Below are 14,445 nucleotides of genomic sequence, written 5' to 3'. Positions count from 1 at the left end.
GGCATTGTTGCTTTGATACAGAATTATGAGCAACTTGAGATTCCTTTCTTCAGATAACACTGTCATGGGGCTAGAAAATCCATGTTTAAAACAAGCGTGACTGTTCAGCTGAGTAGAAAAGACTGTTCTCTCTCTCTCTAGTTATTCTAGGCTGATGTTCATTCAGAGAAGTTAAAGCCTGGTGCCAAAGAAGTGGGTTCCTGATATCCTAATCTGATTTGTATTTAGAAATGGAAGGGCATCTAGGTTATTTGGGATAGGAATGACTGCCACTTGACCAATACATTGTGAAAGTCAATGAAAATCAGTATAAGGGTGGCTATTTATCACAAATATTTCCAGAAAAATACCAGTACTGGGGTTAGTAAGATCCTGGATCATTGTAAACACTTGTAATATTTTGTTGCTGAAGGCTGGTACTTAACATAATTCATGTGGGTGTGTATGTGTGCACCTGTACAGGAAACAAAGTGTGGGTTCTGTTTTCTTAATTTCAGGGGAGAACCCCAATGGCTTCAAATAAAATAATACTCTTTACCCCACCTCTTTAACTGTATTTTTTGTGAAACTGAAAAAGAGATTTAAGAAAACCATTCTCTTTACACATTTTCTTCCCACTTATCCCCTTCCTCAACTGGGGATGTGCCCCTTGCTCAGCCACTGGTTACCCTGGAAACGAGTCCCAGTCGCCCCCAAAGCAAATACCAGGCGGTGTGGGGTTCCCCTGCGGCAGAGCCCCTCCCCCCCGTGCCCCACCCCCACCCCCATTGACACTGCAGAGCAGTCGGTGCCGACTCAGCCCGAGGAGCCTGACTACAAATTGCTCAGATTCTGAATTAACAAGCTGGCATGAGGTGTCTTGGTTTTTCAAAGATGAGGGTTCAGTTCTGCCTCTCCCCCCCCCCCCCGCCCCCGCAAAGACTAACTTTGTTTTCCTCCTCCCTTTTGAAAATCTAGCTCACCTTTTATTACAGCTTCAGAGTAGAAACAAGTAGTCATGGAAATGGCAGAAAACATCTGCGATAGGAGAGGGAGGGAGGCCGTTTGGGAGGGTGGGAGCTAGAAGCAGAAAGGCTGAGGCTGAGATCCTAAAGTAACCTATTATATAGTCAAAACATTTCTTATTTAATCCTGAGGCATGATCGTGGAGCCAGAGATACTCTCCGTATTTGATTAGTTTTGTGAAGGATGTATTTAAAGGCTGCCTTAAATTTTGGTATCTGAACTTTTTAATGGTTGACTGTCACAATAACTATAGAAAAAATGTTTGTATTGCATGGGACATCAATCTGTTATTTACAGATCTAGCTGCCCCTGAGAATCGTCTAAGGACCTTGTTACAAAGAGAACCTTACCCCATGACTGAACTTCAATCCGTGTCATTGGGTCCGAATCTCAGCTGGCAGAGCCCAGTCATGATTCTGTTTCATAGGCTCTCAGGGTGATTTTTAGGTAGGCAGCCTTGCAATTCTAAGGAGACTAGCCCTGGGAACCATTGTCTGAGCTCTTTTAGGGGGATCCTCTTATTATTTAAAATTCTACCAGTCTAAGAGATAGTTGTGGTGTGAAGAAGAAAGCACAGCACTTGGACTCCGCAGATGTGGCCCAAACACTGACCAGTCCACTAACGTGCAAATGGAGGTGTTCCCAAAGGGAGAGGCACATGGCAAACTACGAGATGTTTCTTTCATGTAAGGAGATATTATGAGGATTCTAAAGATAGTTTCTTTAACTGAGGGGAAAATCTGAATTAATTCTTACTCTTTAAAAATGTTATTGGATGGGGGCACCTGGGTGGTTCCGTTGGTTGGGCGTCTGCCTTCGGCTCAGGTCATGATCTGGGGGTCCTGGGATCGAGCCCTGGGTTGGGCTCCCTGCTCAGCGGGGAGTCTGCTTCTCCCTCTGCCTCTGCCTCTCCCCCTGCTCATGCTCTCTCGTGTGCTCGCTTTCTCTCTAATAAATAAATAAGATCTTTTTAAACAATTAAAATGTTATTGGAGAAATTGAACATGATTTGGTAGAGAAAGAATTTATATGTTAGAAGACTTTAGTTTCTAGCTATCAATTAGCTTCATAACCTTATACAAGATCTTCATTTCTTCAGTCTTTTTTATTTATAAAATGGAATCTGAGGGTGATGGTGGGGGTTTGCTATAAGAGAATATAACTATATAGTTTCTTAGTTTGCTTTCCCTGAATTAAAAAGTCTCTGATTCTGGGATATGCCATTCCTATGGTTTTTGCCATTACTTGCTTGCATTAATTGCTGATTGCAATTCTCTGTTATTCCCAAATAAACCCATTTTTGCTGGTAATCTTAGTTTGTATAACTGGTATTACATAAGTGGTATTGACCCGTTGTTTTCCTCCCTGTTTGAAAATCTCTGTCACTACCTCCAATTAATTGCTTCTGCCTGCTGATGGGACACTGTGATGTCCACCCACCACATTTCATCTAACCTCTCGCCCAGTGACGGATACCCATATTACCTCCACACTCCCCTGCTGTCTCCAGTAACATCCCCTTAAGACCTGTGTAAGAATTTGTTAGGATATTTCCAAGAGCAGAATTGCTGGTTTGTAGAATATGTGTATGCTTAAGTAGTGTCAGCCTGCTCTCCAGAAGGATGCACAAGGATTCCTATGGCATCTTCCTCATATCTCCACTAAGGCTTAATGATACAGCTTTCAGATATTTTCCAGTCTAATAGTGAAAACTGGTATCTCACTGTAATTTGCATTTCCATAATTACTAATGAACTTGAGCATTTCTTCATATGTCTGTGAGACTTGAGTTTTGTGTCTTTTGACCAGATTTCTATTGAGGTTGCTAACCTTTTTCTGCTTCTCTATATATTAATTCCCTGTTTGTTTTAAATATGCAGTTATTTTTTCCTGTTGTATTTTCTCTTTGTCAGTTTAAGTCCAGAAAGTACCTTCTATTCTAGTTTGCCAACAGTTTGGGGTTTAAAAAAAAAAAAAATCATAAATAGATATTGTACCTTCTCAAATGCTTTTCTCTATTAACATAATTTTCCAGCTTTTCTGCTTTAATTTATCAATGTGATAATTTCCTTGAAAAAATTCCTGATATTTAACTATCCTTGCATTCCTGGAATGTGCCCTTGTCCATAATATATTCTTAGGTTGAATCATATAAAATTGCTGTTTCTTATGTCAGAAATGGTGTAATACTGGCTATATCATAGAGATCAAATTAATATTTTCAATATGCTCTCAATTAAATTATTTAAAAAATAATTTTACATCTATGACCCTAAGTTAAATAAGACTGTAATTTTCTTTTCTTGATTTGTCTCTATTTTTGGAAGGAGAATCAGGATTATACCAGCTTCAAAATATGAAGTGGATACCCCCCCACCCCCCGTGTTCTGGAACAGCTTACATGGATAAAATTCATTAACACTTGAAATCTGATAGAATTCAAATATAAAAATATCTCGAACTGTGGGGGGTTTGTTACTTCTTTTAAAGGGACTATCCTTGACTATCATTTCAGTTTTTTGTTGTTGTTTTGTTTTTTAAGATTTTATTTATTTATTTGACAGAGAGAGACACGGCGAGAGAGGGAACACAAGCAGGGGGAGTAGAAGAGGGAGAAGCAGGCTTCCTGCAGAGCAGGGAGCCTGATGCGGGGCTCAATCCCAGGACCCTGGGATCATGACCTGAGCCGAAGGCAGACGCTTAACGACTGAGCCACCCAGGCGCCCCCATTTCAGTTTCTTTAATAATTACTAGTCTATTGCAGTTTTACATTTATTCTTACACTAAATACGGCATTTTAAATTTTGAGAAATTTATCTGTCCTCTAGATTTTAAGGTGTGCCAGCATTTCATATCAATACACTATTTACAATCTTATAGGTCTGTGGTTATTTCCCCTTTTCTAGTTCACGAATTTATTTCTCTCATCTGTTTTTTTCCCTGATCAGTTTTTGCAGTGTCTGTCTTGTTAATGTTTTCAAATAACTAGGTTTTAACTTCATTAATCCTTATTGTAGTGTTTTTGTTCTGTGGATTATTTGGTTTTGATTGATGGTGATGGTTCTATTTTCATTAATACTTGCCCTTATTTTACTATTTTCTCTTTTTTCTTTGCATTTGCTAGGTAGCTCTTTTTCTAACCTCCTGGGTATAATGCTTATTATTGTTTAACTTTTTTCTTGTTTTCTGAAAAAATTATTCCAAATTGTAAATAGCCTTCTAAGTTCTGCTTTAGCTGAATCCCTCAAGTTTGACATCTAAGTATCATTTTTATTCAGTTGTTAGTACTGTATTTCTTAATTTCCCTTATTATTTCCCTTTTAAACCTTGGGCTTTTCACTAACATTAATGTATTTCTAGACACCGTGGGATTTTAAAGTTATTTTTTGTCGTTAATTCATAGTTTTTCATAGTTTCATTGCACTGTGTCCAAAGACATAGCCTGTATGATACTGATTCTGTAAGAGTAGTTGAAGATTCTTTTATGGCTCAACACACGGTCTGTTTCTGTAATTGTTCTGTGCATGCCTCCGCAGATGTGTGTATTTTCTGTCTGATACAGAGTTCTCTTATATCTATTACTTTGAACTTATGGTGGTGGTAAAGTCTTCAGTATCTTTTTTAAACAACCTCTGTTTTATTATTTTCTGAGGGAGGTGTGTTAAAATTTTTGTTCTAGCTTGTTTTCTTAGCCATAGTGGCATTCCTTAACTTTCTTACCCTGTAACTCCAACAAAGTGGATGAAAGTGTTCAGTGGTCTGGTTGAATCTGGGAAAAGAGGTCTTACACTGAATGTCCTCTCTGGGGGACCCCAGAGCACTTCTGCAGAATCCCCAGTTGGCATTTCTGTAAACCTTGTACTGATTTCTTATCACCCACCCACCAACCCAAAGAATTTTCAATTGGCAGCCAAGTGGGTGCTCACATTCTTCTCACTCTACCACCGTATATGCTTCTCCACTTGCTAGTCCACCTACAGGATTCTTCTCATAAGTAAGTTCTATACCTTGTTTGAAACCCTTTGCAAATTCTGCTGCTTCTATGAAATCTCTTCTAGAAGTAACAGTTCTTAAAACTGTAAAAGCAGTTACGGCTCATACAATTAATTTAGTATTTATTCAGTGACCAGCCCCTGTAGTGATTGGAACTTGTATTTAAGTAATTGTAGTTGTCTAATATTTATTGTATTTGTTTGTTTCCCTTATGTTGCTATGTAAGCATCTTGTAATGTGTGTCTTATAAGTCTTTATTTGTTAAAATACCCACATAGTGTCTTGTTCTTGGTAGTTGACCAAAAAAACCACTTTGAGCTTATTTACTTCAGTGTTAATATGACTTTATTTTTTTCCTATATAAAAGGCAGTTTTGTTACATTGCAAGACCTGTATCTTACTGTACTTTGCTAAATGTGTTCTTTATTATTAATAATAAGCTTTACCCATGAAAGTAAGATTCTTTTCAAAATCATTGTAAAGCAAACAGATTTATTCTTTCTAAAATAAGCAGCCATTTATATGGTTAATTCTTTTAAAGTATTTTTATGATTTTAAAATTTATCTACTCTCCTAAGGCAGTGTTTGTTAGGTCTGGTAAAGTGATGCGATGGCTAGGTGGTTTTCCTCCCCATCCCCCTTAACACTAATTATTTGAGTTCAGCTTTGAATTTGCAGGGTTCCCTATAAGGATAGTGGACCTAAGTCAAGGATTAGCCTGAGTGTAGAGTTCCAGGATAGTCAAAATCTACCAACTGGTTATTCAACTGATAAGATGATTGCATCATACCATAGTGGAAGGTGTCAGGCTTTGAGCCCCAGAAACACACCTGGCCTAAGCTAGTGCTTTGTGGGGGACAAGACATGATTAAAGTAGTATCATTCCCTGCACTGATCTCCCAGTGTGATTTTGTGCACATAATCAACACAAGTGAAGCACAACCAGCCAAATCCTAAAATAGGTAATTTAGACCAAAGAGTAGAGGTAGCAAGCAGAGACAAAAGATTGAATAAAAGATTTATAGAATACCTGTAAGCCATGAGCTAGCTATTAAGTCCTTTAACGTGTATTTTGACTTCATTTTCTCAACATCCCTGAAGTGGGTATTACCATGCCCATTTTACACAGGAAGAAATGGAATTCCAAAGAATAAAATAATGTATTAATTATTGGACATTGAGTAAATGGTTGATTTGTGTATTGAATTCAGATCTGACAGCTAAACCAGTATCCTTAATTCCCCTTGTTTTACTCACTTAACGTAAAATATTCTTCTATACCATTTGTATAGTTTAAAGAAATATAATTATTTAGAATTGTTGATTTTTTTTTTTTTTTTTCCTACTGGAATGCAAGTCCATGAGAATAGGGACCATGTCTGTTTTGTTCAGCATGACATCTCCAGGACCAAACACTCTCTTGGCACACGGCTGATGCTCAGTATATATTCTTTGTTTCCCACCCACCCCCCTCTGTTTTTGGAGGGGGTAGGGAAGCCAGGGTTTCTACCACTTTGTGTTGACTGTCTTAGGTAAGAAAATAATGCACAGAAAGTCTGGGCCAATGTGAACCTGAACCATCAGAGAAGGTTTTATTGGTAAACTAAACTTTTTAAACGGAGATGGAATAATTAACTGTAACCTACCTATACATAAGGCTATGAATGACTTCAACTACTTCATTCTCAAAAAAAGGACCATCATGGTAAGAATGGGGACATGCTGATGCCTTTGTAATGTGGATTTAAGTGCTCTATTTAAATTTTTTTTACCCCCCCCCCTTTTTTTTCAATAGAAAAAATCAGGCAAAGATATGCAGACCTACCTGGAGAATTGCACATTATTGAGCTTGAAAAGGATAAGAATGGACTTGGACTCAGCCTTGCTGGTAATAAAGACCGGTCGCGCTTGAGCATATTTGTGGTGGGAATTAACCCAGAAGGACCTGCTGCCACGGATGGGCGAATGCGTATTGGAGATGAACTGTTGGAGGTGAGGGACATAGATTTTTAATTTCTCTTTTGGTCAGGTGAAGGGGTGAAAGGGAATGGTACGCAGGAAAGTGAGGTGATGGTGAAGAATGTTACAAATTATATCTTCTTCACCTATTCAAAATCATTTTCCAAAGGAAGAACAGAAATCATATTGTCGCTTGCAAATGTTATTTGCTACTTGAGTAAGACCTAATCTTGCAAAATAATTCAGGGACCCCTAAGTTAAAATCTCATGAAACCCTATTAAAAAGAATAGGATTTGTTTTTAACATAAATTCCAAAATGTTTAAAACTAAATTGTATACTAATCTACTATTAGTATTTATCAAAATTCTCTTTAGCTTTAGAATAAACCATAAGTATGGCATTTGTTTTTGTTGTTGTTGTTTAGTTTTTTGGGAAGGTGTTAGAACCAACAGAACTTTGTGAACTGGGTGATAAGGCTTGGTTACTATCTGTGAAGTTGGTGATGTGGGTTAAGACCACATTGATTCCTTATTTAGGAACAGGATAGAGGTAAGAGAGGCTAAGGAGATGCTGGTCCTTTGCTAATTACTCGCTAGATGATGTCATCAGTAATCTTATTTATTCTTACTTTCCTCAACTTAAAGTCAGGGTTTCTGTTCTGAGTTGATCTCACTTTGATGTTTATTTGCTGTTTGAGTCCATCATTCAGCTAACGTTGTTAGAGTGTCTCTTGGGACTGGACACGGAAAGAAAGATGAATACATCCAGTCCCTCATTCAGAGAGCTCACAGCATAGAGGAAGGAAACAGACACGGAAAGGTTATTGTACTGCACAGTGCAGAATACAATAATCTGAAGCACAGCCGCGGCAGCTGATGCGTACTCAGTGTTGGGTACAGCCACCTCTTTTACTGGTGGCATCACAAAGTAAACAGTGGTGCTGGGATTCAGTATCCGGCAGTTCAGCTTCTTAGCTTTTGTGAACCGGAGCACTCTGCAGCCTCTTGGATAAAACGTGCTAACACTTGGACATATGAAGGTCCAGAAATCACAGACGCATTGAGTATTAGACTGCCCACTTAAAATGAGGGTTTCTGATTTTGCATTTTATGATTTCCTCATCTGACTTTGACTCAGAATAGAATTCACAGTCACCCATAATCTGATTTGCTTAATAATAAATACAGCCCAAACTGGTCAGACACAACTGTGAGACCGTTAGCATCACTCCTCTCTCCCAAGCCTCAGTAATTTCTCCCCATCTTTTTTATTTAATTTTTTTTTAAAGATTTTTATTTGACAGAGAGAGACACAGTGAAGTGAGAGAGGGAACACAAGCAGGGGGAGTGGGAAAGGGAGGAGCAGGGAGCCCGATGCGGGGCCCAATCCCAGGACCCTGGGACCATGACCTGAGCCGAAGGCAGATGCTTAACGACTGAGCCACCCAGGCGCCCCTCTCCCCATCTTAAAGCCATTTCCACAAAGAAGTCACTTCTGGAATTACCTTCCTTGTTCTTTTGTAATACGGCGTCATGAAAGGGACCCACCTTGGGTAGTAGCAGGGACCAGCATAATCATTAAATACATAAAACTCAAAGGCAGCAGTACGTATTAACCAATACAATTCACCACTTCAAGTTTATTTCCTTTGGTTGATGCTTGGAGACTTCTTCGGTGATGAGACTAAAGTGATGGCGGTGGTCATCGAGGTGAAAGTGAAAACTAATTTACTGAGCTTAACTGGTACTTTACCTACGTGCTCCCACATTTGTATTCAGTATTCTTAAGAGACCTATCTGGTAAATACTCGTACTATCCCCATTTTATGGAAAAGAAAACTGTATCAGTCACTTGTCTAATATTACAGAACTAAGTTACTAAGTTTCGGTAAGAACCCAGGCTTGCGGGACTTAAAGATTCATGCTCTAACCACTGAAGTGTACCGTGTTCCCCGTGGTACATCAGCCAAACCCCATTTGTTTAGATCCATGAGAATCTGATTTATGATGTTCTAGTCTTTAGGAAATCATGTGTATGAAGTTACTGTGTTGTGTTATATGGACCTAGACGTGGATTTCCTATATTGTGTGGTATATGAAAATGTTCCAAAGGCTGTAATTTAGAACATGAAGATTTCTAGTTCTATTCCCTCTATCTTACTAAGATTCAAGATGGAATAATGGCACATGAGATCTAGACCAACAGGAGCACTGGTATTTTATTTCTCTGCCTGACATTGTGTTAGATGTGGGTAACAAATGAGCAGGGGCTGCAGAGCAATGAGGATGTGTTACACTCCATACACAGAAGTCTCACTGGGTACAGGGCAGCAAGCACTGAACTTGGAAGAGCTGCTTTAACTTATCCCAGTTCTTTCAGTCATTAGTTGCATTTCAGAAGGGGCTTAATTAACACAGTGCCCTGCACATAGTTGACTGTTGATTAGATCACATTTCGTCCCTCCTAGACAGAAAATTTAGGTCTCTGTTTTCTAGGTGAGAGGCTGGAAGAGCTCTCTTGTCTGAAAAAGGATATTAACATCTTGCCACCCACCTACTCTTTTTTTTTTACTTTCCAAATTTGACTCTTTTGTTGCTATTCAGCAACTTTATCTTCTTGCAGAGATGGAAAGAGCAAGAAGATCAAACATGGCAAGAAGTTGATCCTCCTCCACTCCCCATTGATTCTCTTGTCTAAAAAAAAAAAAGATGGATAAATATATGTTGCAGCATACATTCTAGCCTTCCATATCTTTAGCTAGTTACTTATCTTCTCTAACCCTCAGTTGCCGTTAAGTAATGAAAATTACTTATTCAGCAACTATCTTGCTATGCATCTGTCACGTAGGAAGCAGTGTATGAACAAGGTGCTGATTTTACTTTGGTGAACAAAATCCATGGTACCTGTTCCCATAGAGCTTACAGTCTAGTAATTGTATAGCATTAACTTTAGAAAGTGTTCTGGGAACTAGTGAGAGAAGATGGGTCAAATTTTGCCATGGTATCTGGCACAAAGTAATACATTTCAGCTGATATTATTTGTAAAATAATATTTTCATCTGGATTTGTGTGTTTGGGGTTTTTATAGTTTGTTTATATGACTACACTTGTGTCTTAAAGTGAGTCCCAAAGGGAAGCCGTCATCTTCCTCAATAGCTCCATGTCGCATCTTGAAAAACTGAGAGAACGGAAAAATGCACGGACTGGATTCTTAAGCAGTTATAACCCATCTTCTCATGTGACTTTTGGCTTTTTCCAAAGTTTTGGCAAATTTGGAAAAAATTTGTGTGGGAAACATTTCCCTTGTTTCTTTTTATAGCTGAGAAAAAATTTTAATCATTCCTCTCTGATATGTGAGGAATTTGTGTATCGCATGATATCAAATCCAGTGTCCTTTTGAACCGAGAATAGGAAATTGATTTAATGATGAGTACCAGGAAAGCTACAAGCCCATGTTAAAATAGCTGTTCTTTGGATATTGCAGTGCATTAGGTTGTAGAAGGATACTGCATTGTGTGGGAGGCTTATATAGGGGGCTTTTAGATTATACTTACTAGATTTCTGGGCTGGAGCAAATCTTGTATATTTGCTTACCCACCCACACTCCATTTATTTTTGTGGCTTCTCTCTGAGGTCAAGTTATCCGTGTCTTGATTGTTTTTACAGATCCACCATTTATTCCTATTATTTCTCAGGACTGCTGTGTTGCTATTGTTATGTTCTTCCTCTGCTCTGAGCCTCCTTTTATTCATCACGGATCGGACTTATTTTCAGGCCTAAGGGGAGGCTAACTTATAGGACGTAGAAAAGAGCTGGGTCGAACATGCACGGTGGCTTCTTTGACGTCAGAAGCTCTGCTTCCTCTGCTTCCTCACAAGAGCCTGGCCATGACTGATTTTCCGCACTCCCCTGGCCAGCAGTTTTGTTGCTGTGGGACTGCATTGTTAACGGTGCTGGAGCAGCCAGCGAGTTCCGTCGATCGATGGCCCAGTTCATGTATAAAAGAAATCTTAAATTAAGCCCCCAGAAGACAATGTGATTAAATCTCAGCTTCCTTACCCTTTACTGCGATGCTGGTGTGGGGGCTTCTGAATTAATTTCAAAAGGCATTAGCATATAATTACCATGTAGACTGGAATGAGACTTGCACCAGAGTATTGGCCTTCCCTGAGCAATTAGTCCCAGAAAATACACAGGTCTGGGCATGGTGCTGTCATATGAATGTAGGATTTATTTATAATCTTCCCTACGGTGCAAGTGCAGGAAGAGCGAGTAGATACCGTTGCATGGGGAATTGGAGTGATTTGTCGGGTTACAGAAGCAGCTGGGGGCAGCACGAGCCGGTACCAGTGATGGGGCTAGCATAGAGAGCTGAGTCTCTCTGCCCCCCACACCCTGCAAGATGGAGGCCGCGCATCCCCTTTGAAACATTCACCTGCAGAATAGCCAAACCTAAGTGTTGTTATTTTCCAAGTGTCTAATATGTTTACTTAAGAATCACTACAAATAAAAAGCACGAAGGCTTCCCGTATTTGCAGAGGGATGAAGACATAGAACCACAAGTAAACTCAGATCTTATTGTCTCGTTATGTTTATTTAAGAAGAGAAAAAAAGCCTGAAGCCATAAAACGTCAATGACTGGCCCAGATCCATGGAGCTGCGTCAGGACAAAGCTACCTCAGGGCTCTATACACCACCCAGTCTCAGCACCTACTCTTCACTCTCTGCTTCTTGCCAGTGAATTATTCTTGAAATCTTTTAGAAGACTTCAATGTGATTTAGAAGCGCAGGAGAATAGTAAACAAGTCACTAGCTTTTGTGCATCCATAGATAAGATTCTTTCTAATTTTCAGTCAAAAGCATCTGTCATCTTAGATTGGCTCTTTTAGATTATTACCGTACATGGATATAATTTTATAAAGTGTGCTTCTTGATGCAATAATTATGCCCTAAGAGTCCTCGGGTAATAAAATATCCCATTGTAGAAACACTAGTTTGAGGAGCAGAAAGAAGACTAAAGGATTGGCAAAATTGCAATAAAATGATTTTCCCTAGTTTTATTAAGAAATAGGTATTTTAGGGGCGCCTGGGTGGCTCAGTCGTTAAGCGTCTGCCTTCGGCTCAGGTCATGGTCCCAGGGTCCTGGGATCGAGCCCCGCATCGGGCTCCCTGCTCAGCGGGAAGCCTGCTTCTCCCTCTCCCACTCCCCCTGCTTGTGTTCCTTCTCTCACTCTGTCTCTGTCAAATAAATAAATAAAATCTTTAAAAAAAAAAAAAGAAATAGGTATTTTATAATAGCTAAAAGTGCAAAAATAAATTGATCGACTCGATTTTTTATTGTGGCAATGGTTTCATAAGTGTTAAAACATACTTAACATTTTAAATAAGTAATGTATTATATGTCTGTTATGTCTCAAGGCACTTGTTAAAAATTGGTCGATTAAGCCTGACAAAAATAAATACTGTTAGCAGATCCCGAATCTGACCTTCCCATATGCAAAGCTAAAGTGACCCCATTTGGGGACTCTAAAAATAGTCGACAGCCTAATTCACAACTCTGAAAGTCAACAGAAGAATGTGGTGCTGGCTGAGGGGTCAGCCTCGCACATAAAACAGTCATGGGGTCTCTGCTGTCTGTGTAACATTTTTCCTTTCTTCAAAGTGCAGCCCCCTGGTTATTCTGGCATATAATCAATAGCTATCTCTGTGTCTTGTTAAGTCATCTCTCGTCCATTGTGTGATATCCATTGTGAGTTACAAAAAGATGTACTCATTAAGGAAACATTTGGGGGCTAGGGAAGCCATACTAGGAATTGAGCCTACACTGAATACTTACTATCTTCAAATCAGTGCTAAATTCTTTACGTGCATTCTCCTGACTTTTACAACAAACCTATGAGAGTGGTGCTATTTTAATCCCCATTTTACAGATAAGGAAACTGAGCTGTGAAGGGGTAAAATCAACCTGCAAACACTACCTTTTCTGACTCTAAAGGCTATGTTCTTAAGTTATTTCGTTCTAGATTGATAACGATTCTAAAAAGTAGTAGGTCGGGGTGACTGGCTGGCTCAGTCAGTAAAGCGTGCCACTCTTAATCTCAGGGTCGTGAGCTCAAGCCCCACGTTGGGCATAGAGCTTACTTAAAAAGTAGCAAGTAAATTTCTCATCATTTTGTAGTTTCGGTAGATCTCAATTAATGCAGTTAGTCTGGTACTATATAGTACATATAGTACTATATGATATAGTATCATATATCATACTATATGATATAGTACTATATGATATAGTATCATATATCATACTATATGATATAGTATATATCATACTATATGATATAGTACTATATGATATAGTTCAAAATATCTGAGATAGTTTCTCACAATACAATACCTTGTTACTCTTGTTAATTGGATGCCACTTTGAATTCAATAAAAGAAGAATGCAGTCAGTGAAATTATAGCTATCCCTCAAGAATCAAAGAAGAAAAATAATCCTTTTTTGAGATTTTTCTTGCCCAATTTGAGAACTTCTCTGAACTTCGTATTTTAGGAGCTTTCCTCTTCAATACCATTGTAAAGTTAAGGTTTTATTTTCAGTCTGCAGGAAATACTTCGTAAAACCTAGCTCATACTGGGTGGCCTCATTCTTGTCTGTGTTTCCTGCCGTGAAGTCCTAGAGCTCTATTGCTGCCATTTTGGGTTTCTGTCCCTGACTTGTTGGGGGAAGAGTTTTGAATTATTTAGTCACACTTCATTGTCTTTATACTGCTGAAATATTTAGGCTTGAAGTCTGTATTCTTACTGATCTTTTGGAGGAATGACAATCATTTAATTTTTATTATTGCAGTCCTCATTATCACTCTACAAAAGCTTTATGTGGGATTACTACAGCGAGCCGCATTATCTTAAAATCAGAGATAAAGTGCATGAAAGACAAAGTGCCATGGAAGCAGAAAGTAAAAATGAGGATAATTGAAGAGAGATTACCGTGGAAAGAATATAAAAAGCAAGGATAGGAACGTATGCTGGGGGAGAAAGTTGCCACTTGGAAAGAATAATTGGTTTTTAGCAAGACTCTCCTTCCTGCAGTTTTTTCTTGGCATTTATGTGACATATTGGGGTAGTTTTCCAGGCCTCTGTTCCCTGCTTTTTCCAGTTTCTTCTCTACTTCCTTCCAGTCCTACTCATTGCCATCATAACCGTACTGAAATGCAGTCGAGAAAGATATGCTTTTATTATTTTTTTAAGATTTTATTTACTTATTTGAGAGAGAGAGAGCAAGAGAGGGGTGGGGGAGAGCAGAGGGAGAAGCAGGCTCCCCAATGAGCAGGGAGCCCAGCGCGGGGCTCGATCCCAGGACCCTGGAATCATGACCTGAGCTGAAGGCAGACGTTTAACCACCGAGCCACCCAGGTGCCCAAGATAAGCTCTTAGATTATCGAGGTTTTCCTTCTGTCATCTCAACATAGCACTTATATCTGTATTTT

General features: G+C 39.1%; 1 protein-coding gene across 3 annotated transcripts in view; it reads left to right on the top strand.

Moving 5' to 3' along the window:
• PATJ (PATJ crumbs cell polarity complex component) overlaps positions 1 to 14,445 on the top strand; it is a 347,778-nt gene that overhangs the window by 195,244 nt on the left and 138,089 nt on the right. For all 3 annotated transcript variants that reach the window (XM_078073041.1, XM_036091353.2, XM_078073040.1), the window contains exon 28: positions 6,794 to 6,990. In XM_078073041.1, coding sequence (XP_077929167.1) covers positions 6,794 to 6,990 — 197 coding nt within the window. The remainder of the gene's footprint in view (positions 1 to 6,793; positions 6,991 to 14,445) is intronic.

Source organism: Halichoerus grypus, chromosome 5, assembly GCF_964656455.1.
Source record: "Halichoerus grypus chromosome 5, mHalGry1.hap1.1, whole genome shotgun sequence".
Classification (NCBI taxonomy): Eukaryota; Metazoa; Chordata; class Mammalia; order Carnivora; family Phocidae; genus Halichoerus; species Halichoerus grypus.
Note: the sequence above shows the minus strand (reverse complement) of the source record. Positions and strands in the feature narration are given on the sequence as shown.